A 23,026-nucleotide genomic window follows, 5' to 3' on the forward strand; every position below is an offset into this window, starting at 1 on the left:
GCGATGGCGCAAACGCGCGGGCTCCGGACCCACAGGGCCAGCCTAGGGACCTAGGAAACCCAGGGGGATATCGCATGGCTGGTAGCTATCCGGTCCCAGGAGGCGCGGGGTCTCCTAGGGGAAAGATAGAACCAGGGACAAGCAGCCGAGGTGACAGGGTCTCTTTCGGGGATATGGCCACAGGCTGAGAAGGAGGGTTTCAGGCGCGCTTGCCGCCGCTGGGTACCCGAGGCTGCCGCAGAACACACTCCCTTCGGGAACTCGCAGGGGGTCTGGCCGCCTAGGGAGGGGGCGCGGTTTGGAGCGCGGGGCGGGGCCTCCCCAGCGGAGGGCAGTGGTCCTAAGGCGGGGCGGGGCGAGACCTCGCTGCTGGGGGCGCGGGGCGCGGTTTTCCTAGCAGGGGGCAGGGGATCTGGGGCAGGGCGGGGCCGCACTACAGCCGGCAAGACTCGGAGCGCGGGATAGGTTTTGACAGGCCAGGAGCCTGGAATCCTAGGGCGGGGCGGGGCCTCCCGACTTGAGGGTTCGGCTCAAAGGCGCGGGGCGGGGTCTCCCGAGGAGCGGGCGCGGCTCAGCGTGCGGAGCTCAGCGTGCAGTTTCTCCAACCGAAGGCGCGGGTTCTGCGGCGAGGCGGGACTTCGCTAGAAGACTCGGCTCCAGGCACGGGGCGGGGCCTCCCAACGAGGAGGCGTGGCTCAGGGCGTGGGGCGGGTGTCCACCGGAGGGAGGGCGTGGCTCAGGATGGGGGCGCGTGTCCTAGGGAGGGACAGGGTCCCTCGAGGAGAGGGCGTGGCTGGGCGCGGGGCGGAGCCGGCGGGGCGTGGCGGGGCCGGCGGGGCGAGGCGGGGCCGGAGGGGAGTACTTAAGAAGAAGCGAAGGGAGCGGATGCCCCGCCATGGCTGTGAGGCGCATCGTTTCGGTGTTGTGCCGCGGCACTCCCCGCATCGCCCCGCTGTCCACCGCGCCGGCGGCTCGCGAGCAGAGTGCCGCAGGCCGGGAGGCTGCGCCAGGATGCGGGATTGCCGAGGCCGCGCGGCCACCGGTGCCTGCCGTGGACTTCAGCAACACTCAAGAAGCGTACCGCAGCCGGCGCAGCTGGGAGCTGGTGCGCAGCTTGCTGGTGCTGCGCCTGTGCGCCTCGTCCGCGCTGCTGGCGCACCACGAGCAGGTAGGTGAGCCGGCGGGCCGGCAGGTGGGTAGGTGCGCATCGCGGCGTGCAAGTAGGGACACGCGCCGCATCCTGTGTGTGTTCCCGGAAACTTCATAAAGTTTTACTGTAAAGCGCGGGCCCCTTGAGCATCGCTTGTAGCCGGGAAACAGGAAGGTGTTTCCTGCATTCCCTTTTGGGACTCGTGAATTTTCCTATATTCCAGTCACTACTAACTAAAAACAAAGACCAGTTTCTGAAGTTTTAAGGTATATGCTGCTTGCAGTAATGCAAAGTTGTCACCAGAAATTTAAATGGAGTGTCTTCCATGTTGCCGGAAGGGAAATCTTGGTGGTGTCGAAGGGCCCATGGCCTGGGAACCCAGAGTTCTCAGAAGATGTGACTCAGGAGTTCACTAGACACAGTCATTCGGAACAGTGTTGGAGGAAATGGGAAGCCACTTGAACTACAACTTTTATTACTTCAACATAGTGACTTGTGGAAAGTGTGAGGGCTTTGGGGAAGTAAAAAGCAGAACACCATCTTAGCCACTGTCAGTCTGGACGTATGGAAAAGGCATTTTTCAGGGTGATCCTGGGAACAGTTTGCAAGGTGCAGTTGTTGGTGCTAAGGGTCCGGAAGGCTCTTCCTCAAGTGAGACTGTGCTGAGTGTGTGGTATTGCCTACCTTGGCCCCTGGAGAAGGCTGGGGAGGCTGGACCAAAGAAGAGCACCAAGCCACACTTTAGCCTTAGGTGAAGATGAAACCACAGTGGGTGGGAGGTGAGGGTACAGGTCACAGAGTCAGACTGGGAGGGTCTGAGGGCATGGTGAGGCCAGCAGAGTGTTGGACTGGGTCTTTCCAGAGGTTGTACTCTGATGCAACCTGGGACTGACGGTAGTGGAAGGGGAATGTGGAGGAGGAAGGGGTAGAACTGGAAAGGTAGAGGCTTCTGGGAAGCCATCTGTGTTTGTGGTAGATGTGGATGCCCTTTGGCAAATTGGTGGCTGTGGAGTGCCAGGCCAGCTGGCGAGGAGGGTGGAAAGGGACACTCACCGGTCAAGGAACCTGGTTTGGGGGGCGGGGGATGAAGGTGATGAGAACCCTCTGGGGAGCACCAATGTCTGAGGGGCAGCCTGAAAGGAGCAGCAAGTTCTGGGGGTGCAGTGGTCAGGAGGGAGGAGGTGGCTGGGGGGCGGGAACACCTAGGGGAGGGAGTGGCTGGCTGTGAGTTCTCTGTGGAGGGCAAGGACAGGGACTTGGCTCATGTAGTTGAGGTGTCATGGGCCTGCTGGGTGGGACTGCGATGCGTGGGGCGGGAATGGCGCGGGAGCCCTGCCTGCCGCCATGTAGCTGGAAGGGAGGGAGTGAAGGCTTGGAACCATCCAGGCCATATTTCTTCCATCTCAGCACTGAGCATTCTTCCTTTGGATCAAAGCCAGAGGAGAAGCTGGCAGAGCTGGGGACTATTGGGTACTGTGAGTGACCGCTGCCCAAGGGCCAGAAAGTGCTGGAGTGCAGGGACCATGGTGGGTGCCTGAAGGTGTGGGAAGGCTTCTCCCAGGCTTCCCTCTCATCCCACCTGTGCCCTGAGGACACCTTCAGGGAGCCCACTAAGGGTGCTCTGTGTGCCCCCTGGAAAACCTGTTCCACCCCAACATTGCCAGTGGTCACACTGGTGTCAGTGGCCTTGGTGGCTGGCACTGGAGGAAATGGGACAATGGGGCAGAGACCAGACTGCAGGCTGCAGAACCAGTACTTACTTACTCTGTCCTCTGGCCTGGGGTAGAAATTCCTCCTGCTGAGGAGCGCGGGTCTGTGCAGCTCCTGGGGGGGGGGGGGGGCGTTGGGGATCATCAAATCTCTTCCCAGGGAGTGTCAGCCTAAAGCAGCCCCGTTTGAGCTGCTGCATTGGTTTGGGACCCCCCTCCTTTGCCAGAAGATAAGGGTTCAGAAAACTCAGGTCTTTCATGACGAAGGCTCCTGTGCTTGGGTGTAAGCCAGTGCAGACGGGGGTAAAAGAAGAGGAAGGGGACAGGCTGGATGGTGTTGGTGGCCTTAGGGGACAGGGAGGAGAGAACCGGCTTTAGCCCTCCTTACTCTGCACACACCCGTTTGAGTCTTTTTCAGTGAGAACAAGTATGTGTGTTCCTAGGGCAAGTTTCTAAGCCCACGAAGGATGCCCCCATCTGGAGAAGAGTGCGGGCTGCCTTCCTTTCAGGCTGTGTCAGGGATACACCTGATGCTAGGAATTTTTTCAAGGGGTGGCTTTGCTCTGGAGTTAGCTTTGGAATCGCCAGCCCCGCCCCATGTGCTTCCATAGCCTTCTGTGATGGGCTGGCTTCCTTTGCCAGGGTGGGAGGGTGAGTGGCCTGCTCAGTGACCCGGGCGGCCTTCCCTGACATTCCCTTTGAGCCCTGCCTCCCCTTGGGGAGCTGGTCAGTACAAAGTGTGGGGGTGGGAGGTTACCAGCCCAGGGCTCCCCTGGGCCAGATTCCAACATCTGCCTCGCTCCTGCTTCTTTGATTAACATTGGCTGTGGCTGCTTTCATGCTTCACTAGCAGGGTTGAGTAGTGATGACCGTGACCGTGAGGGCCCACACAGCCTACGTTATTTACCATGTGGCCCTAGACAGGAGAATTGGCTGGCCCGAGTGTAGACGGCTGGCCTGTTTCTGCATGGGGTGGTTCCTGACACCTCTCAGTACTAACACATACCAGAGCCAGGTGATGTTATTCAGGTGTCCGATTGTGCCCCACCTACCACTGGGATGATCTTTGATATAATCAAGACCCTGCTTTTCCTCTGGCCAGGCTGCTGTGGCCCATGGATTCCCTGACCTCTGGCCTGGGCTGTGTGGGGCCAAGGCAGCCTGCTCCAGTCTCCCTAGTCGGTCTCTCATTTTCCGTTACTCATCCTCTTTACAAAAACAGTGAGATGCAATGGAATGGGGTGCACAGAGAGGTTGTGGCAAGGCAGAGGGGATGGCCTGGAGACTCAGGTTTATTTCTGAGGGTCTCCTGTGCCAACCTGTGATTCCAGGCATGTCTTCCCTCTGGCTAGTGTGGGGCTGCTAAGGATTGGTTTGGGTGTGAAGGTATTTGATTTGCTCATACTTCTTTTTAGACAAGGGATTGTTCCCGAAAGGGGTTCTGTTATCCATTGGGTTTGGCAGACCTCAGGCTTTTTCTGTCTCAGAGCTAAGCCTGGGGGACAGTGGACACACAGGAATTCCCAGATGTGCTCTCCCATTAGCCTTCCCTTCCAGCCTCAGAGGACTCCGCTGTCCTCATTCCTTCCTGTCCTGGCTTATCCCAGTGCAGGGGCTCTGTGCAACCTCTGTGTCTTGGCAAGCCCCCCCCCCCCCCCCCCCCGGATCTAAGTTAGCAGACATCTCCCACCCATCATGCCCTCACCCCTGTTCTGAATCACTTTGTGGAGGTGACTTTCTTCTTCAAGGTTCCTCCCCTACTGGGATATAAGCTCCTTATCTGTTTTGTTTAACCTACCCGCCACAAAGCAGTGGCTCAGGACTTGGAATGAATGGCATCAGAAATTGGGGATGTGGCAAAATGTGATTAGAGGAGAAAGCTGAGTGGTTTATGGGCAGCTGTCTTCCTCAGGGGCACGTCCACTTGAGCTGTGGGTTCGCTGTGGCCCTGGATGATGGTACTGAGTCCCCAACTGGTCCTACAGTGGGCTCCCATCTCCCAGACTCCGTAGATGCTCACCTGGCTTATTGTTAGCCCAGGGCTCACTCCAGCTGAAGTTAGACTCCTTCTGAATTTAGCCTGTGCTCCTCTGCTCGGCAACCACTGGAGGGCCGGCCCCTTGCCAGGCACTGTTTTAGGGACTTGGAATAAGCAGTGAACAAAACATTGAAAAATCTGGGTGCTCGCCTGCTAGGAAGCTGTATCAAATTCTCCTCCCACCCGGCATAACCCGCTGAGGTGTGGATACAAAGAATGTAATGATGAACACGCGCACTGAGATTCCCAGAGAGACCTGTTATTCATTTCTTTATCCACCGAGTGATGGTCAGACACCCGCTGTGTGCTGCTGGGATCACCTGTGAGCGTGCAGGGCAGGGAAGTGAGTGGCTGTTGGTGGGGCTGGGGGGCGTGCCCTGGGACCTCTTCCTCCACGAGGACTGGATTGACAGTAGCTACAGGCTGAGAAGCGAGCTGCTGCCAGTGGTGTCCACTGCTAAACCAAGGCCGGGAGTCGAGTTTGGCCCAGGGGAGAGTGTGCCAAGGTTTTATGGTTGGGGCGAAAGGGGTGGGGGAAGCAAGTGTGTCCTGCTGGGGACAGGGCAGGCCAGGCAGCCAGGACAGCCCTCTCCTTCTGCCTTTCAGCTGCTCCATCTCGCCAGGAGACTTTTGGGGCAAAGGCTGTTTGAAAAGCTGATGAAGATGACCTTCTATGGGCAGTTCGTGGCCGGCGAGGACCAGGAGTCCATCCGCCCCCTGATCCGGCACAACAGGGCATTTGGAGTGGGCTCCATCCTGGACTACGGGGTGGAGGAGGATCTGAGCCCCCAGGAGGCTGAGCGCAAGGAGATGGAGTAAGGCGCACCTGGGCATCTGGTCGTTACCCTGAGGCATCCTGGGGCCTCAGCTGGGGCTGGGCTGGGAGAAGGCTCCCCCCAAGGCTGGGAGAGCTTGGTCAGCCTGCACCATCAGCGGCCTGCCTGGGCTCTGCCCAGGGTCCTGGCAGTTTTGTGCTGGGAGAATGACAGCTCTGGGCTTTCACAAAAGGCTTCCTGTGCACAAGGCTGGAGGAGGGGCGGGACTGGGGAAGGCAAACCACAGTCTAGGGCTCGATGTGGCCTACCTGCCTGGTTTTGTGCAGTCTGCAAGCTGAGATGGGGTGTTACTTTTTTTTTTTTTTTAAATGGTTGAAACAAAGCAAGAATAATATTTTGTGATACGTGAAAAGTATTTGAAATTCAAATCACTTTGGCTCTAGAGGGGCAGAGTTGAGTAGCTGTGGCAGGTGCCATATGGCCCACAAGGCTGAAGATAGATGCTGTCTGAGCATTTATGAAAGATGTTTGCTGACTCTGGCCTAGGAGGAGCTCTGGCTTCCTGTTGTGCTAAAGCATCTCTTCAGAGGGAGTGCTGACCTGCTGAGCAGGGACCCATTGCCTCAGCCTCGCCTAGCTCCTTTCTGTCTTCTTCTTCTTTTTAAAATTTTCTTTCATTTCTTAATTTTCTTTCATTTTATTTTTAAAGATTTTATTTATTTATTTGACAGTGAATGAGCACAAGCAAGGGGAGCAGCAGGCAGAGGGAGAGGGTAGAAGCGGGCTCCCCACCGAGCAAGGAGCCTGATGTGGGGCTCAATCCCAGGGCCCTGGGATTATGACCTGAGCTGAAGGCAGACGCTTAACCATCTGAGCCACCCAGGCACCCCACCCCCCACCCTTTTAAAGACTTTTTTTTTTTAAAGACTTTTTATTTATTTATTAGAGAGAGAGCGTGAGCCGGGGAGTGGGTGTGCAGAGGGAGAGGGAGAAGCAGATTCCCCATTGAGGAGGGAGCCCAATGCAGGGCTTGATCCCAGGACCTTGGGATCATGACCTGAGCCAAAGGCAGGTGCTTAATCAACTGAGCCACCTAGGCACCCCTTCTGGAAGGGTTTTCTAATCAGAGGGTGGGCTCTGCCTGATGAGTGTGGAGCCTGGCAGGCCTGGTGTGTACCCAGGGGTCCCAGAAGGGAATGGCAGCCAGAAGCAGTGTGGCAGGCTGGCCTAGGGTCTCCTCCTGAGGTCACCAACTTGCTGCAGGACCTGTTCTCTGTGCAGTGAGCATGGGGACAGATAGGTACATCCCTGACTGACCCTCTGGGCCACAGAACAAAATTAGAGAACGAGGCCACCCTCTGCTTCCTGGAGAGGTGGCTGCACAGGAGATCCAGGTAAGACTAGCCCTTCCTCTTTGCAGAATGCCCATTTCTTATGCTGGTACCTGCACGCCTCCATGTCAGGTCTTTGCTTGCATTTGGGGCCCTTAGTTCTGAGAGCAGCTGTGCCTGACCACGTGAGGCTTGCGACAAGCCTGCTGAGTAACCTGCCCTCTCTCAGTCTGGGGTGTTTGCTCTGGCTTGGGGACAAGAGAGGCGGGGAGGAAAGAGAAAGGCATCACATGAGGCTCCTGCCCTGGGAACGGAATGTCCAAGCCAAGCAGCAGCAGCAGCAGCAGCAGCGGATTGGCCTGGGGAGCCCAGCCCCTGCCTTGCCATTTGCTGTCTTAAAGGCGGGGTTCTCCAGCTTGGCACCCCTCTGTGTACTCCTTGTGGGGCTGCAGCCTTCAGTGGGGCTGCCTGTTGAATGAGTAATGAGCTCTCTGTCCCTGCTGTGTCTGGGTTGAGGGCTGAGGGGTTTCACAGTGGGATTTTCTCCCACTGGTAGGAAGGCTCCTTTCCCAGGGCGATCTGGCTGGCTGGCTGGCTGCCTGTTCTGCGGGGGGAACATGGGGAGGTGGGCTGGCCTTGCCCTGTCATGGAGCCAAGGAGCCTGTGGCCCAGCGACCCTGATATTTGTGCCTCTGATACTGTAAGGATCCCCACTTGGTGGGCTTTGGGATGTGAATGTTTGCCCCTCCCATCCTTACATGGGGACCATCATCCGTCATTGGTGACAGGTGTCAGAGACTCACGCCCGGCTCTGCTGCCAGGTGGCCCAGTGCCTTTGGAGAGCTATACTGTCAAACTGCCTGGCTTACTGGGTGTTCTTGGTCTGGAGTGGCTCCGAACCATGCAGTCCCCATCCACACAATCCCCATGCGGAAAACTGCTTCTGTGCCCTGGTGGGGCAGGGGGCAGAGGTCTGTCTTGCTAGTCTTGTCTTGAGGCCCATAGACCCTGCTCTAGGGAGTGAGAGAGAGGCTACCACCCCAAGTTAAGGCCATAGGAGTTGGGGAAGGGAGGGCACAGGTGGCACTGGGTCCGTCCTGGGCATAACCATGCGAGGCACAGAGAGGATGGATGTGTCTGAACGCACAGGGTGCTTAGTAGCCTCCCCGAGGGTCCGAGTAGGGGGCCCAGGAAGCAGGAGGTGGGCAGCTGTAAGTGCTGGACAAAGAGAGTAGCCATCTAGGGCTGGGGTGGGAAGGTGTTTCCCAGAACACCTGCTAGAAGGCAGAGGCCTGGGCCCTGGCTCTAGAAGAGCCCCACAGAATCTCCCCAGCAGGCTGAGAGCTGTGGGGAACAGGGGCTAGTGTATCTCCTGATGATTGGCTGTGAAAAGGACCCCCAGGGACAGTGTGGCCCGCAGGTGTGTCTGTCGTGGCTCTGCAGACCCAGGGCTGGCTGGGGTAGAGCCCCAGGGCAGTGGCAGCTCTCCCCGGGGCTGGTGGTACAGGGTGCACAGAGCACCTGGGTGCTGCCTGGAGTCAGAGTCTTGGGTGGCCGGAGAGGTAGGTGTGCAGATGAGAAGGAGCCCCACTGGACTTCTCTGCGCTTCTCTCCCTCCGGTCACCTGCATTCCCCAGCGGAGACCCAGAGAGGGCTCTCCTCACTTTTTGCTTTGTTCTAAAAGGCATCTGACCAACACATCCCCCAGTGTAGCGGGTGGAGCTTGGAGGTGGCCAGAGGGATGGATGGTCAGGCCTTCCTGCCACCTGTCCCCTGGGCCGCTGGTGTTCACCCTCCTCTGCGCTCTGTCCCTGCGCGCATTCTCTTCCCTTTCCACATCCTGGGCTTCGCAAGTGTGTATGTGTGCACAGTTGCGAGTTTCCCCGCTGGTGACATGACCCTTCTCCCCTCCACTGCGCCTGGCAGCTGCCATCTTAGTCTTCTCGTGACCCACCCTCCAGGCCCGGTTGAGAGTGTGGCCCGGATCCTTGCTGGTGCCATCTGCTTGGAGACAGGCCGCTGTCCTCTGACCACACGGTGAGGCAGCCAACCCGGTTCTCCTGCTCAGTCCATTGCTAAAGTGCTTCCTGTCTGGTCTGTGCCCGGGAGGTTCATGGATGGAAGCAGCCGCAGGCTCTGCTTTCCTGCCGCTGCGCCTGCTGGCAGTGAGGAAGGGAGTGGCCCGTGCTCCACTGTGCCTTTGGAGGCTGGCTGGGCTTGGAGGGTGGACAGGCTAGTGCTGGGCCACTGGCCTTTTAGATAATGATTTCTCATGTGAATGGAATGCGGCCCTGCCTACAAGGCAGGAACCTTGGAGACGAATACCTGTGTTTCTCTGAGCCATGGGCTGTGTGGTTCCAAAGATGATGGGGCCCGAGTCATGCTTCTGCCTGCTTGTACCTGGGCCAACAGCCTGGGCTGGTCTTATGGGGCCCCTTGTTCCCGGTGGGGATGTTGTTGCAGGGGGGCGACCTCTCCCTCATGTTATAGTGTCAAACGTTGTCACATAGTGACACCTCACCCTCTTCTGAGCATCAAGCACATGTGTCTAGCTGGCATGAAGTGGCTCCTGTTCCCCATCCCCAGGTTGGGGCCTTGTGGGCTGTGCAGCAGGGTGTGGGGGGCCTCCTGCCCCTGGAGTCCTGGGTCCTGACCTGGGGCATCCTGGCTCAGAGTTACCAGGTATGGGCACTGGGGTCACGCAAGAGCCAGGGTCCAAAGGGAGGGCTCCCTGGGGGGTGGGCAGCTGCCCCCGACTTGCTGTAGGAGCAGGGAGGTCAAAAGCTGCCTCAGTTGGCTCTTTGACTTGACTTGAGGCCACCGCAGGTGTGGTTATCTCTCAGCAGCGTTGCTGGCTTTACCTCTGTCTCAAGTGGGTGGGTGGGGCGGGCGGGAAGAGGTCTCCTTTTCCTGTGAAGTATGAGCAGAGCCTCAGGGACCCCAGGGTCTGAGCCTCTGGGAGGTCACTGGATAGCCACAGGGCTTTGGCTGAGCTCTTTCTGTGGGAACTGACTTAAGAGCCTTTAAATACAAAGTCGGATGACGGATGAAGCCCCTCGAATGCGGCCCCCCAGGCCTGGGTAAGAGTGATGGTGAGCAGCTCTTTCCTCTGGGTGGGCTTAGCCGGGACATTTGCTGTCCCAGACGGCAGGACCGCTGAAGGGTGGACAGTGTCCACTGTGATTCTGGCAGGGGTCCAGGATCGGGGTGCCGTAGAGCAGGGGCAGGCCTGATGGGGGTAGTGAGGGCACAGCGGAGGGACTGCAGGGAGGCCAGGGTGGCTGGGCTGAGCCCCAGTTCTGGGCAGAGGAGCCATGGTCTCTGGCTGGCCTCACTGTCCTGTCCTCATGAAGGTGGGGGGTGTTATTCGGGTATGATGGGAGGGCGTGCATTTTAAAAGAAAAATTCTGGTTGTCGCTTGGACACTGGAGGGGGAAGAATGAAGAAGGGGACTGGCAGGTACTGGCCGGAGGTGGAGCTAGCCATGGGCCCACACAGGCAGGAGCCCAGAGCCGTGCCTAGGGCTCCTGGCTGTTGGAGGGGCCTGGATATAGCGGGCATAGAGCAGAGCGAGGAGCCTTGCTGCTCACCTTTGGGAATTTTGTGCACTGGTGGTTGCTCGGGTCCATTCCTTCTCAGCCCTGGCGGGCCCCCAGGCTCCGTCTTTCTTTGAGAAGGAATGCCGCCACAGCTAGCTTTCTTCAAGCACCTGTTCCATGCCTTGGGCTGTCAGCTAGTTGTACTCACTCCTCACCTACCCACAAGGAATCCGAGGCTTCTCCAGGGTGTAGGGCCTGTAGGCCGGGTGGGTCTGTGAGGCTGCTGCCCCACCCTGCTCAGGGGAGGTGACCCTGCAGGCCTGGGGTGGGTGTGTGGGGAGGAAGGTGGGGCACGTGAGTCACTCTTACCTGCCTGGGCGAACCCAGCCCTTCTCCTCTAGCCCTCCTTGTTGGGTCAGTTTCAGGGCTCAGCCTCTGGCTTCCTCTCACCCCCACCTGCACAGAGGGAACCGTGCTTGTCACTTGCAGCCTGAGGTGGCGTGACCCACCCTCACCCTCTTCTTCCTTCCCACAGGTCCTGTACGTCAGCTGTAGAGAGGGAGGGCAGTGGTGAGTAAGAGGAGGCTGCTCAGGACCAAATACGCTCTCTACTTGTCCCCTCCCCTGTTCCCAACCTCTCCCTGGGAGACCTTGGTTCAAGGGCACAGGCGAGACTGGGGGCCAAGGCTTCTCCCTGCGTGCGCGTGGCTTCTCCCTGTACGTACCCAGGCTGTTGCCCTGAATCTGCTGACATCCTCAGGACGCTCCCAGGGGTCCTGGTCCCCTTGGCCCTTGGGGGGTCTGCCCTCTGCCCTTTTGGTCAGATTTGCCATGTGACTAGGACTCAGCCAGGGAGAAGGAACAGTGAGCGTAGAAGCAGGGAGTGATGGGCATCATGGTGTAGGGAGCCCACATGGCCGCCAAGGAGCCAGTCTTGAGGGCAGGGGGCTGGGGGCCATCAGCAGGTCCTGCTAGAGGCTGGGGAAGCCCTGTGTTTGCCCAGAGTTGGGCGGGACCGAGAGCACTGCATGCAGCCCATGTGTGCTCAGGCCACATGCCTGCCCCTCCAGGTACAAGTAAGAGAGAGAAGCAGTACCAGGCCCACCCGGCCTTTGGAGACCGCAGGGACGGAGTCATCAGTGCCCGCACCTACTTCTATGCCAACGAAGCCAAGTGTGACAGCCACATGGAGACGTTCTTGTCCTGCATCGAGGCTGCAGGTGGGGCCCCGCTCTCTGCTGGCGGGACACCTGCCAGGGAGGGCTGACCCCCCATGTGTGGAGACGCTGATGGCCGAAAGTGAGGCCAGGCTGGAGCACTCGCCTGGGGCTTCCCCTCTGGGTGCCTCGACAGTCAGTCATGGGGATGACTGTGGGTGACACTGGCAAAGCCGTAGGCTGGGCTCCAGTCATACCGGGGTCACGCCCGAGTCCAGCCCTGTCCAAGGAGCCCAGCACCCCCTGCCTCTTTCCGGACACCAGTGCCTGGATGGAAACCTCAGGAAGGCTGTCAGCTGGCTGAGCCGCCTTCCATCTGGGTCAGGGGCTTGAGCCTAGCCACATGTGGCACTTGGGTTTGCCAGTGGCAGCTTTGTTCCAGGAGCTGGTGCCAGGGAGGACTCCTTCCCCACCCCTGCCCCCGCCTCTGGGAGGGGTGCTTGCCCAAGGAGGCGAGTCAGGTGGGCATGCCCCTGCCCCACTGCGTGGCCCCAGCAGCCCTTCCGTCAGCGGGCTCCGTACCTTCTGAATGTTGGAATGGGTGGGAGTGAGTGGTGCGCAGAAGCGCCCTTGTGCGAGCGGGGCTGGGGAGATGCCAGGTGGTCAGGCAGAGACTTGGCCGAGCGGGTCCAGAGCAGGGGGGTTCCTCCTTCCTCTGTGCCCGCTCTGCCTAAAGCAGACAACAGAGAAGTGAAGACGGGTCATGGGTTTCTGGAAGGGAGAAGAGAGGCAAGTGTGGTTGAGCACCTTCTGTGTCCACCCTCTGTTCTGCTGGGTGGTTCTGGGTTCTGTGAACCCTAGGGCTCCCCCAGCCCCATGGGCAGCCTGCGGGAATGGTATCATAGGAGAGGACTTGAGGCAGGGGCAAAATGACCCGGTCTTGTTGGCTCCTTTGTCCACTGGCTTCCTGGATCCATGTGGCTAACCAACCCTGCCAAGTTGCCTGTTCCAGTCTCTGAGGTGGAGTGCGCCCGTATATTTATGGGCTCAGTAGGAACATCGTTCTTCTGCCTATAAGTGGTTAGGCAGCCAGCCCAGGATACTTCGCCATTTGGGCTCTCCCCTCATGTTCAAGGCCGGGTGGGGGGTGGTGGTGGCTGGGAGGGGCCCCTGGTGTCCCCCAACCTTAGTTTGAGTTGGTCGAGCTCCCGCTAGGGCTGCTTCCGGGGAAGGTAAGAAGGCCTGTCCAGGAAGCGCGGCTGCTGTGGACATGGCCGCAGCCCCTGCTGGGGCCGGGTGGGGAAGGGAGGAGTGATCTGCTGAGGCCTTGGCACCATCAGCAGTCTGACCACTGGATCATTCAAGGCACCGTGGTGGTCTTGGGCCCCATCTGGAAGGGCTCCAAGAAGAGCCAGTACCGTGTATATGGTAGCTGATTGGTAGGAAGGGGGCCATGCCAGACATTTGCAGTCCGTCACCTGTCTGGTGAGAGCTGTCTAACTCTTGAGGGGCACGGATGCTGGGTCCAGGCTCCTGGTCCTCCCTGTCCCCATCTAGAGCCGTAACAGTGTGGCTTCTGACAGGCCAAGCCAGTGAAGACGGCTTCTCAGCCATCAAGCTCACTGCACTGGGGAGACCTCAGTTTCTGGTAAGTGCCAGAACCTTCCACCCACAGAATTGGTAAGAACTTGGGGGGCGCTGGGAGCCGGGCACATAGGTGGAACTGGGAGGGGGCCCAGGGGCTCTGTGGTGGTCTTGGGGGCGGGAAGCTGGGCATGCGCTGGAGACGATGGCTCAGGCCTGCACTCGTAGCTGCAGTTCTCAGATGTGCTGACCAAGTGGAGACGATTCTTTCACCAAATGGCTGCAGAACAGGGGAAGGCTGGTGTGGCTGCTGTGGATACGAGGTTGGAGGTGGCTGCATTACAGGTGGGACAGCCTTGCCCTGGTGCGTGTGAGTGGGTGGGCACTGTCGGGGCTGAGGGGCTGAGGGGAGCCCTGCCCAGGTAGTGTTTGAGGTGGGTTTACAGAGGCCTGTAGCACGCCCTGCCCACCCGCCCACTGCTGGGGGCCACTGGGGGCCGCTGGGAAGGAATCTGAACAGAGGCTGAGGACATGCTGGGTGGGAGGGTTTGGGGAGGAGAGTTTGCCTTTCAGAGTACTGCCAAGCTGTGGGTCCAGGGAGGGGCACCAGGGATGGGTAAGAATAGACCTGTCTGTGAGGCAGGAACACCCAGACTCTATTCTGTTCACATTAATGGTGTAATAAAGTCAAAAGAGCAACAGAGATGTATGGAGGTTGGGGTGGTGGTGGGGGTAGGAAATGTTAGTGAACGGGGCTGGGGCGGGTTCATGGGCCTGGCAACTCCTTACTTCCCAAGGAAAGCGTGGCCAAGATGGGCATCGCCTCTAGGACGGAGATTAAGAACTGGTTCACTGCAGAGACCCTGGGCGTGTCTGGGTAAGAGTGGGCCCAGAGCCAGGAATTTGGGAGTGTCTGCCCTGATTCAGCCATGGTTCCAGCAGAGCCCCAATGGCTTCTCCTAGTCCTGGTTGCCCTCCTGAAGAGCATGGGCCTGGGGGGATAATGCTAAGGGACCTTTTCCCAGAGACGCACAGGAGTTCACCAGGGAGCCTGGAGTCCACGGGGCCAGGGCTACAGCTAGCCCGGGGCTAGTCCAGACTATAGCTGGGTAGGAGTGCCCCTGAACTAGCAGGACTGCTCACAGAATTGCTTGGGTCCTGAGTAAGAGTGTCACACTCGGCCCTCCCCGGAAACCCATGGTAGGCCGGCGGAAGGTCGGGGCAGCTGAGATCCTACAGGGGCCCCATCTCATCCCGAGGGTCTGGAAGCTGGGACTGAGATCACCAGGGCCCTTGGGCTGGTAGCAGCTGTCCCCTTACATTCAGGGTCTGTCTCCTTCCTGGCCTCCCATGTTTGGCTCTTTCCCAAGCCTGACATAGCCCATGGTGTTCTCGGTATTCAACCCTGTTTTTTTTTTTTTTTTTCCCAAAGATTTTATTTATTTATTTGATAGGGAGAGACACAGCCAGAGAGGGAACACAGGCAGGGGGAGTGGGAGAGAGAGAAGCAGGGTTCCTGCTGAGCAGAGAGCCTGATGCGGGGCTTGATCCCAGGACCCTGGGATCATGACCTAAGCCGAAGGCAGACGCTTAACGACTGAGCCACCCAGGTGCCCCTCGACGCTAGGTTTTTAATAGCTGTTGCTGCCCCAGTGCAAGAAGTTTCTTGTTTTGGTTTCCATTTTGGTTTCCATTTTTATCTGTCTTAAAACTCAACACCGAGGCGGGTTTTGTGGGGGTTGGGCTTGGGGAGCTCTTTTAAGGCATGGGCTGGTTTGGGAACTGGGCCCCCCAACAGATCCTAGTGCCCCTGAGCTGATGCAGCTTCTCCCACAGCACTGTGGACCTGTTGGACTGGAGCAGCCTCATCGACAGCAGGACCGAGCTCTCCAAGCACCTGGTGGTCCCGAATATGCAGGTGACTGACCACGCCTCACTCCTGAGCCCTGTCTCATTGCGGTATAGGGCTGAGAAGGAAAATGTTCCCTGTCCCTTACCCTGGGGGTAGCTGCCAGGGACCCAGCTGGCTGAGACCAGTGTCCTTCCTGGCCACACAACATCCCTGTAGTCCAGAGGAAGAGGCCAGATCCCCGAGTGCCCCGCATAGGGGGACAGAGAACCTCGTCATCTGTCCTTGCATGCTGGGTCGTCCCAAACCTCAGTGGCCTGTAATAGCGGTAATTCTGTTAATCCCCCATTACGGTCTTGGACTGATGAGCTGGCTGGTTCTAGCTCAGGGTTTCCCTTGCTATTCTCAGAGGGCGGTGGGAGCTGGGGTCATTGTGGAGGGGTCCCACTATGGGAACAGATACCTTGGGTGCAGGCCTGAGCTGGGGCAGTTGGCCCTGTGAGTCAGAGGGTGCTGGCTGGCAGTGAGGTTCTGGGGTACTATGGTGCCAGGTGGCCTCAGGGCAGGGCACAGATGAGGGAAGAGGTGGGGATGAGGGGGCCTTGCTGGTCCAGGGGACCATGCCCTGGGTATTGGCGGGGCCCTGCACACACGGGCAGGAGGGTGCTCTGGGGCAGGGGGTATGGTGGCTTTGAGAGGTGGGAGCTTGGAGCCCTGCTGTGGCCTGACTGCATGCTGCCCCAGACAGGACAGCTGGAGCCCCTGCTGTCGCGATTCACCACGGAGGAAGAGCAGCAGATGACGAGGATGCTGCAAAGGATGGACGTCCTGGCCAAGGTCAGAGGATGGACGTCCGGGCCAAGGTCGAGGACCCTGGGCTGTGCACAGAGCGCGGGGTGGGGAACCTGTCTCACCTGACCCCAGTCAAACCCTCTGTTGGACCCCTGTGCCTCTCAGAGAGCCACCGAGATGGGCGTGCGGCTGATGGTGGACGCCGAGCAGACCTACTTCCAGCCGGCCATCAGCCGCCTGACACTGGCAATGCAGCGCAAGTTCAATGTGGGGAAGCCACTCGTCTTCAACACATACCAGTGCTACCTCAAGGTACAGCCCCTGCCCACCATCTCCCTGCCAGCCCTCGGCTGGGGGGATGCCCCTTGTCTAAGTCCCGTGCTGGTGTGGGGAGAGGCCTCTACCTGAGCGTGACTGACCCTGAGCAGGAAGAAAGGCCCAGGGCCCTGTCCCCAGCTGTGTACCAGCCCCTTCTCTGGGACTTGGACCCCAGAAGGGGTCTCCAAGGAGTAGGGGGAAGGTGAAGGAGCCTTTTTACAGTCTGCTTGATGTGCCTTAAGCCCCAGATTTTGAAGGCCTCACAAGTCACTGGTTTTTGCTGCCATTCTTTTACTTTGGGTCCCATCCCTATAAAAAGACTTGCTCAGAATTTTGCATGTACCCGAGCCAGCCGGGGTGCTTCTGGGTGGGATTGCTGAGCACAGACCTAACCTGGGTTGCTCTGGGACCAGGCAGGTCTTTGGAAGACATGGTGTGGGATGGGTGTCAAGGCTCTGCGGGGGCGGGGATGTGGGTGAGTGGGGGGGTCCAGGCAAGTGCCCATAGCATGCAGCACCCCTGCCATTGAGTCGGTCCAGTGAGACTCTCGAGTGCACCGTGGCTGCTGGCATGTCATCTGTCCCTCAACAGGGTTGTCCCAGGCTACACAGAAGAATCCCCATTTCTAACAAACCAATCAAGGGGCCTTCCTCATCCCTGCTTGTCTCCTGGCTCCCCTAAGCACCCGTAGGTCAGGTGGCTGCTGCTGGCCCCGGTGTCCCACGGTGACTGTACCCTGCGAGCACCTGGGCCTCAGCAGACACAGGCTGGAGAGGGCCTCATCCTGGTCATCCTCAGCTGTTGGCCCCGGTCCCACAGGATGCCTATGACAACATCACCCTGGACGTGGAGCTGGCTCGCCGCGAGGGCTGGTGTTTTGGGGCCAAGCTGGTGCGGGGGGCATATATGGCCCAGGAGCGGAGCCGCGCTGCAGAGATTGGCTATGAGGACCCCATCCACCCTACGTACGAGGCCACCAATGCCATGTACCACAGGTGTGCCAGCCCTCCTTGGCCCTCAGGGCCTCATGGCTTCCTGGGCGGGGGAATGAGAAAGCAGGGCAGGGGTGCTGGTGATGACCCCACATGACGCCCATCTGGAAGGGGAGCAGCCCTGCACATCACAAGCCTCTGCAGGAGTGAGACCTATGCTTGAGACCAGAACTGATGAGCTCCTTTGCTTTTTAATTTACTGTTTCTTTTTTGGATCCCCTGCTTTTTGTTCTTCCTTTTTCCAAAACTGTTAAGGTGCATTTTTAGCACAGAAAAGCCTACTGAATAAAACTAAACTGGCCCAGTTCCCCCAGCCAGCTCTTGTTGACACTTAGGACAAGGGAGGGATATGCCCCAAGTGGCCCTCCTGACTTGTATACAGCCCATTTGCTTTTCCTGTTATGCACCCGGGTAATCCAGACATCCTGTGTCTGCTTTGGGTCTGTTTGTGTGGCTGACATTGCCATGCAGCAGGGACCGGCCGGGCCTGTGCCTTCACTCTAGGAGGTTGTGTGTGCTGCAAATTCGGGCCCCGAGTGTCTGCCTGGCTCCTGCTTCCTCCCCAGTGGGGTCCTCTACTTTCCCAGAGCTTCCGCATCTGCCATGTGCGCCCACATCAGCTTTGGCATCATGCATTCAGCCCCGTGACGCCCATCAGGATCCTCCCGTGTCTGCATGCAGGCCCACGGTGTTAACCCAACAGCTAGCAGCGTGCCCGTCCGGGTCATTACAGTGGTGGCCTATGGCACACCTGGCCCCCGGGTACCCACAGGGACACAGCCATGGCACATTCCTAGCAGTGGGGCTGTTGGGCCCGAGGATGTGCACCGTGGCTGCCAGATGGTAGCACCCTCACACTGTGCACGGAGGGAGGGCCCCCCCAATCCCTTGTGGACTCCTACCCAGAAGCGAGGCTGCAGGTGTCACGGGTGCCTGGGTCACTGTGTCCCGGCTAGTCCCCTGTCAAATGTGTCCAGCCCTGGGTGCTGCTCACATTGTCTCTCGTACCTGTGAGGTGCTGAGGAATGACAAGTGCAGCCTTGGTCCCACGGCTGTGGCCACGCTTGGGAGGGGCGGGCTCGCTGGATGGCCCTGGGCCTGCCTGCGGCCTCTGCAGGTGGGGGCTCACGTGGCACTCCCCTCAGGTGCCTCAACTATGTCCTGGAGGAGCTGAAGCACAACACCAGGGCCAAAGTGATGGTGGCCTCCCACAATGAGGACACAGTCCACTTCACGCTGCGCAGGTAGGCACCCTCCTCCAGCTGACTGGTGCTCCCCAGTGCGGGAGGGGCTCTGGAAGCAGGAGCGTGGGCTTCAGTGTCCTGCAGGAGCCCACCTCCCACGCCCCGCTGGGCGTTGGTGCTGCAGTGGCAGAAAGGCTATTTGCAGTTCCTCTGGGTTATAAAATTAATACCTGACTTATTAAAGTTGCAAAGTCGAAACTGAAATTTCATTAGGTGATGTAAACAGCTTACTGAAATGCACAAATACGGCGTGTAACGTCCTCACCCCTCGGGGGACCTCTGGCGCGTCACCTTGTTTCTAAATAATTTTCTCTCACTGCTTTAAACTGCATCTGGGATTTAATATAGTCTGTTTTCTCTTTAAACACCTGTCCTGTGAGGCAAAACTCTGGTAGAATCCATACAAGTCAGATAGAGGAATAAGGTGAAGTAAATTCTTAAGTGTCCCAGTGTGATTACCCTGTTTTCGTGTGTTCTGTCTCAACCGAAGCAGCACCACATTGAGGGGAGGGGTGGTTTCTAGCCCCGGTTGCCACCTTCCTAGGCTTGAGGCCCCACAGAAAACAGTGGCTCCGGTTTGGCTGGCCCCAGCCTTTCCCAGGTGCAGAGCAGGGCGCCCAAGGCCTGTGGCCAAGCTGGGTTCCTGGCAGGAGGGACGGGGGAGCAGCCAGGGTGGGGCGCTGCCCGACGAGTTACTCTGGTTGCCCCCCGCCCAGTCAGGGACGAGGCACTGGTTCTCGGCTTATGAGGGCTCTGCTTTTTCACAGCCCGAAACTGTAGCCAGAAACCATGACTTCTAATGCACAGCAGTCATGGCCATCAGGCCGGGGACGAGAGTGCCGAGGCCACCTGGACCGAGGTCCCCCCCCACCCCGGCCCGTCCTCCGGCCCAGAGTCCCTGCCAGGGTTGGGTCTGACTGCTTCCATAGGGTGGGTGGGGGGCAGAGTGGAGTCCCAGCTGGGTAGGACTGTTCTGCCTTCTTCGCTCCATCCCTAGGCCCTTCCCAGGTGCTCATTTCCTGCCTCAGCTGCCCCATCCTTGTCATTGGATGTCAGAGGGCTAGGGGCAACATTTGTGCTCAGCGCAAAAGAAAAAAAGTTTTTTTTAGGTCTAGGCTGACTTTTAAAACAAACACCTGGTAAAGTTTTAACTCTTAAAACCTGGTTTTCCCTTAGACTTAAAAATATTACTGGGATGGAAACTTGATCAAAGCTTGAACCTTCAGGCACCAGGGTCCTCCGCGAGACAATGTACACAAAGAGCATCCCCGCACCCCTGGCCCGGCACTTGGGGACCTGCACCCCTGCACAGTGCCGGGCCCCTGTGTGGCTCAGTGGTATGGGAGGTGGTGCCCTCTTAGGTTTCTGTTATGAACTCAGCAGGCTCTGCTTGGCCACTTGCATTTAATGGAGGGATCATGGGTGGTCCACTCAGACCCCAGCTACATAGAGGGCAGTGGAACCCTGAAAGCTGTAACCTGTCCCCAGAAGGGCTTCCTTCTTTCTGTCTTCTGAATGTTCCTGCCCAGGATATGTCTTAGCAGAGGCAGCCTCCTGCCCTGACCACGGCATCCCCCCTCCCCCTGGACTGCCAGCTGAGCATGCTGTCCTTTCCTAGCCTCCTAGGCTCAGGCCAGGCTCCACAGATGCCACTATTGTGGGTCTCTGATGCCACGTCAGGGATCTCAGTCTGACAGCCTGGGTCAGCCCTGACCATGTGGCAAAGCAACCCAAACAGTGTATTCTGAACAACAGTGTATTCTGTGGGCCAGCAGTGTGAGCTGGGCTCAGCTGCGCTGCTTTTGCTGGCCTTGCCTGGGGTCTTTCTTGCATTTGTGGTCAGCTGAGGTCTGACTGGACCTAAATGGCTCCCCCTGTTGGCAGGGGCAGCAAAGGAGGACTGCATCATGTGGCCAGTTTCCAATAGGCCAGCCCAGGCTTTGCCATACGGTGGCCTCAGGCTTTCAGAAGCCCCGGAGAGGGCAAGGCTCTGCCCACATCACATTTGCTATTGTCCTATTGGCCAAAGGAACTCAGGGGGCCCAGCCTAGATGGCAAGTGGCAAGCCCCCACCTGCTGGGAGAAGCTGCAGTCGCATGGCACAGGGTATGGCCAGGGTCAACAGCCATCACTGCGGGAGCCACTGGAAGGTTCCCACCACCAGTAGTCAGGCGGGCAGCAATATGGTGGCAGCCGTGCTCTAACAGGGTTCACGTTCACATTCCAGTGAGGACCAAAGATACTTAAATGGGAGACCAGGGCAGCATGGTAGAGATTGTGGCCTGCTTTACACTGGGTGCCCCCAACCCCCGTCGGAGCAAGACTCTGCAGGAAGGAGGAAAAGGGCTTGTGGGATGTCCTTCATGCCAGGGTGAGGTGTCCTCAGTGGTCCGAGAGCCAGGGGCCTGAGACAGTGAGAAGAGCAGGACCCTGGACACAGCGAAGCACACTCATGGCCGATGGCCTGGGGATTGTGTGTGAGGATGACCCAGGCTAACACACCCCTGGAGGGAGATGGAAAGACGAGGGTGGGTTCCAGAGCACTGGTGCAGATATGTGGAGTCTGGACATGTGGATACAGGAAGCTGGAGGTAAAAATGGGGGAATCCTTAGCACACGCTGGGAATTTCTGTAAGATCCTACAAGGGGGCATGTGAGGACAGGAGGGGATGCTGGACAGGGTTGGGGGCCACCCACCCCAACATCTGAGCAGCACTAACGGAAACATGAGCCTCATCTATTCTAAATGTTCTATTAGCCACAGAAAAAAAGAAAAAGTTAATTTCAATAATACCCTTCAGCTAGCCCAGCATACCTAAAATATTACCTATATTCAGCATTTCAGAAAAATAATGCATTCTTTTTTCCAGTTTTCAAAATTCCATGTGTGTGGGATACTTATAGCCCCTCTCAGTTTAGGCGAGCCGACTTCTAAAGACTCTGTGGTCACCGGTGGCTTATCCTGCTGTATGGGACAGAGCAGCCAGCAGGAGGACGACGACAAGAGACTGGGTCGGGCTGAGGGACTGAGGATGTGGCTCTGAAGCAGAGGGGCTCCAAAAGGGGCAGGGGAGGGCCTCTGAGAGCCTCCCCAGGCCACCCCTTGGGGCAGGCTTGCCTTGCTGGGTCAGGGTGCTAGAACAGAGGTCAGGGCAGAAGAGAGGGAAGGGGGAGAAAGCATAGTGGTGGGGGGAAGAGGGAACTTGGCGGCCATGGGCTGAGGTGGGAAGGAGGGCTGATACTTGGTTTGGGCAGCACACAGTCTACACCCATGCCCGTACTGCAGGGGATGGAGGCTGTAGTGTATGCATGAGGACCAGGTGGCAGGTGGCGGGGAGGGGGCTCACCTGCCACACCGTCTGTCTGCAGGATGGAGGAGCTGGGCTTGTACCCTGCGGATCGCCAGGTGTACTTCGGACAGCTCTTGGGCATGTGCGACCAGATCAGCTTCCCACTGGGTGAGCTAGGCCTTCCTGGGGAGCAGGGCTGGTGAGCTAGGCCTTCCTGGGGAGCAGGGCTGGGGATGTCTGGGGCTGGGATTCATGCTTGTGCCCGTGTACAGGCCAGGCGGGCTTTCCCGTGTACAAGTATGTGCCCTATGGCCCTGTGATGGAGGTGCTACCCTACCTGTCCCGCCGTGCCATGGAGAACAGCGGTGTTATGAAGGGTGCCCAGCGGGAACGACAACTGCTGTGGCAGGAGCTCAAGCGGAGGGTCCGCACAGGCAGCCTCTTCCACCGTCCAGCCTAGAGTTCATGGGCAACCATCGTCATCCGCCTTCACATTTGGCCTCCAGCCCTGGCCTGGGAGGGTCTCTGGGCAGCCCCAGGCCATTGCCACTGCTATAGCCCAACCCCAACCTCACATGGAATCACTTTTCATGCCCTTGACTGAGATCTGCTGGAAGTGGGGCCTCCAGGCTCCTCTGGCCCCAGCTTCGGATGTGGGTGTTCAAGCTGTGTCTGATGCCAGCTGGAGCCACCGCGAACTGCTAGGAACTGCCTTTCAGCAAGTGGGTGTGACCCCCATCTCTGCCTGCCCCCATGACCTTGGACCCGAAGTACCACCTTCTGCCAGGGTTCATCCAACCCACGCTCCCCTGAGCCCCACAGGCGGGCAGTCGCCGGGCTGGGAAAGCCGGCCTGGTCAATAAACCACTACTTCTGCAGCCCTTAACTTCGTGCCTGCAGTGCCCTGTCCCTTGCACCGTCGTGTGGGGTCAGCAGCAAAGATGGAGTGGCTCTGATGGCTTTGCCTCCCTGGCACCATGTGTCCCTGGGGGCCAGGCCCACCGCGGGTGGGGTGGACCCACCAATCCCTCCCTTCAGGCTGTATCACAGGTTTGGCTCTGTGGGGTGCTAGACACTCCCACCCCTCAACTCCACAACCCAAGATGACAGGAGGGTCCCTGGGCTTGGACCAGTGCAGACAGGATGCTCCTAGGGGTGGGCTTGGTGCTTCTCTACCTGGGGACTCTCTCCCTCAGACTCTTCTGACCAGAGCAGACTCATGGCTGCCTGCCCCCACCTCCAACCTCCCAGAGCGGA

At 58.6% G+C, this 23,026-nt stretch overlaps 1 protein-coding gene across 2 annotated transcripts; it reads left to right on the forward strand.

Moving 5' to 3' along the window:
* Positions 1–874: 874 nt before the first annotated feature.
* On the forward strand, positions 875–22,655 carry LOC123954142 (proline dehydrogenase 1, mitochondrial-like). Of its 2 annotated transcripts, XM_046024912.1 has the most exons (14): positions 875–1,168; positions 5,504–5,712; positions 11,079–11,113; positions 11,614–11,763; positions 13,284–13,348; positions 13,513–13,629; positions 14,082–14,161; positions 15,121–15,202; positions 15,878–15,970; positions 16,091–16,237; positions 17,063–17,238; positions 18,381–18,479; positions 21,849–21,937; positions 22,042–22,655. In XM_046024912.1, the coding sequence occupies exons 1-14, from the start codon at positions 896–898 to the stop codon at positions 22,227–22,229; spliced, it is 1,803 nt and encodes a 600-aa protein (XP_045880868.1). In that variant the 5' UTR covers positions 875–895; the 3' UTR covers positions 22,230–22,655. The 2 variants fall into 2 exon arrangements, with proteins under 2 accessions (XP_045880868.1, XP_045880869.1); XM_046024913.1 differs by lacking the exons at positions 875–1,168; positions 5,504–5,712 and adding an exon at positions 6,683–9,041.
* Positions 22,656–23,026: the final 371 nt, after the last annotated feature.

Source organism: Meles meles, chromosome 12 (genome assembly GCF_922984935.1).
Source record: "Meles meles chromosome 12, mMelMel3.1 paternal haplotype, whole genome shotgun sequence".
Taxonomy (NCBI): domain Eukaryota; kingdom Metazoa; phylum Chordata; class Mammalia; order Carnivora; family Mustelidae; genus Meles; species Meles meles.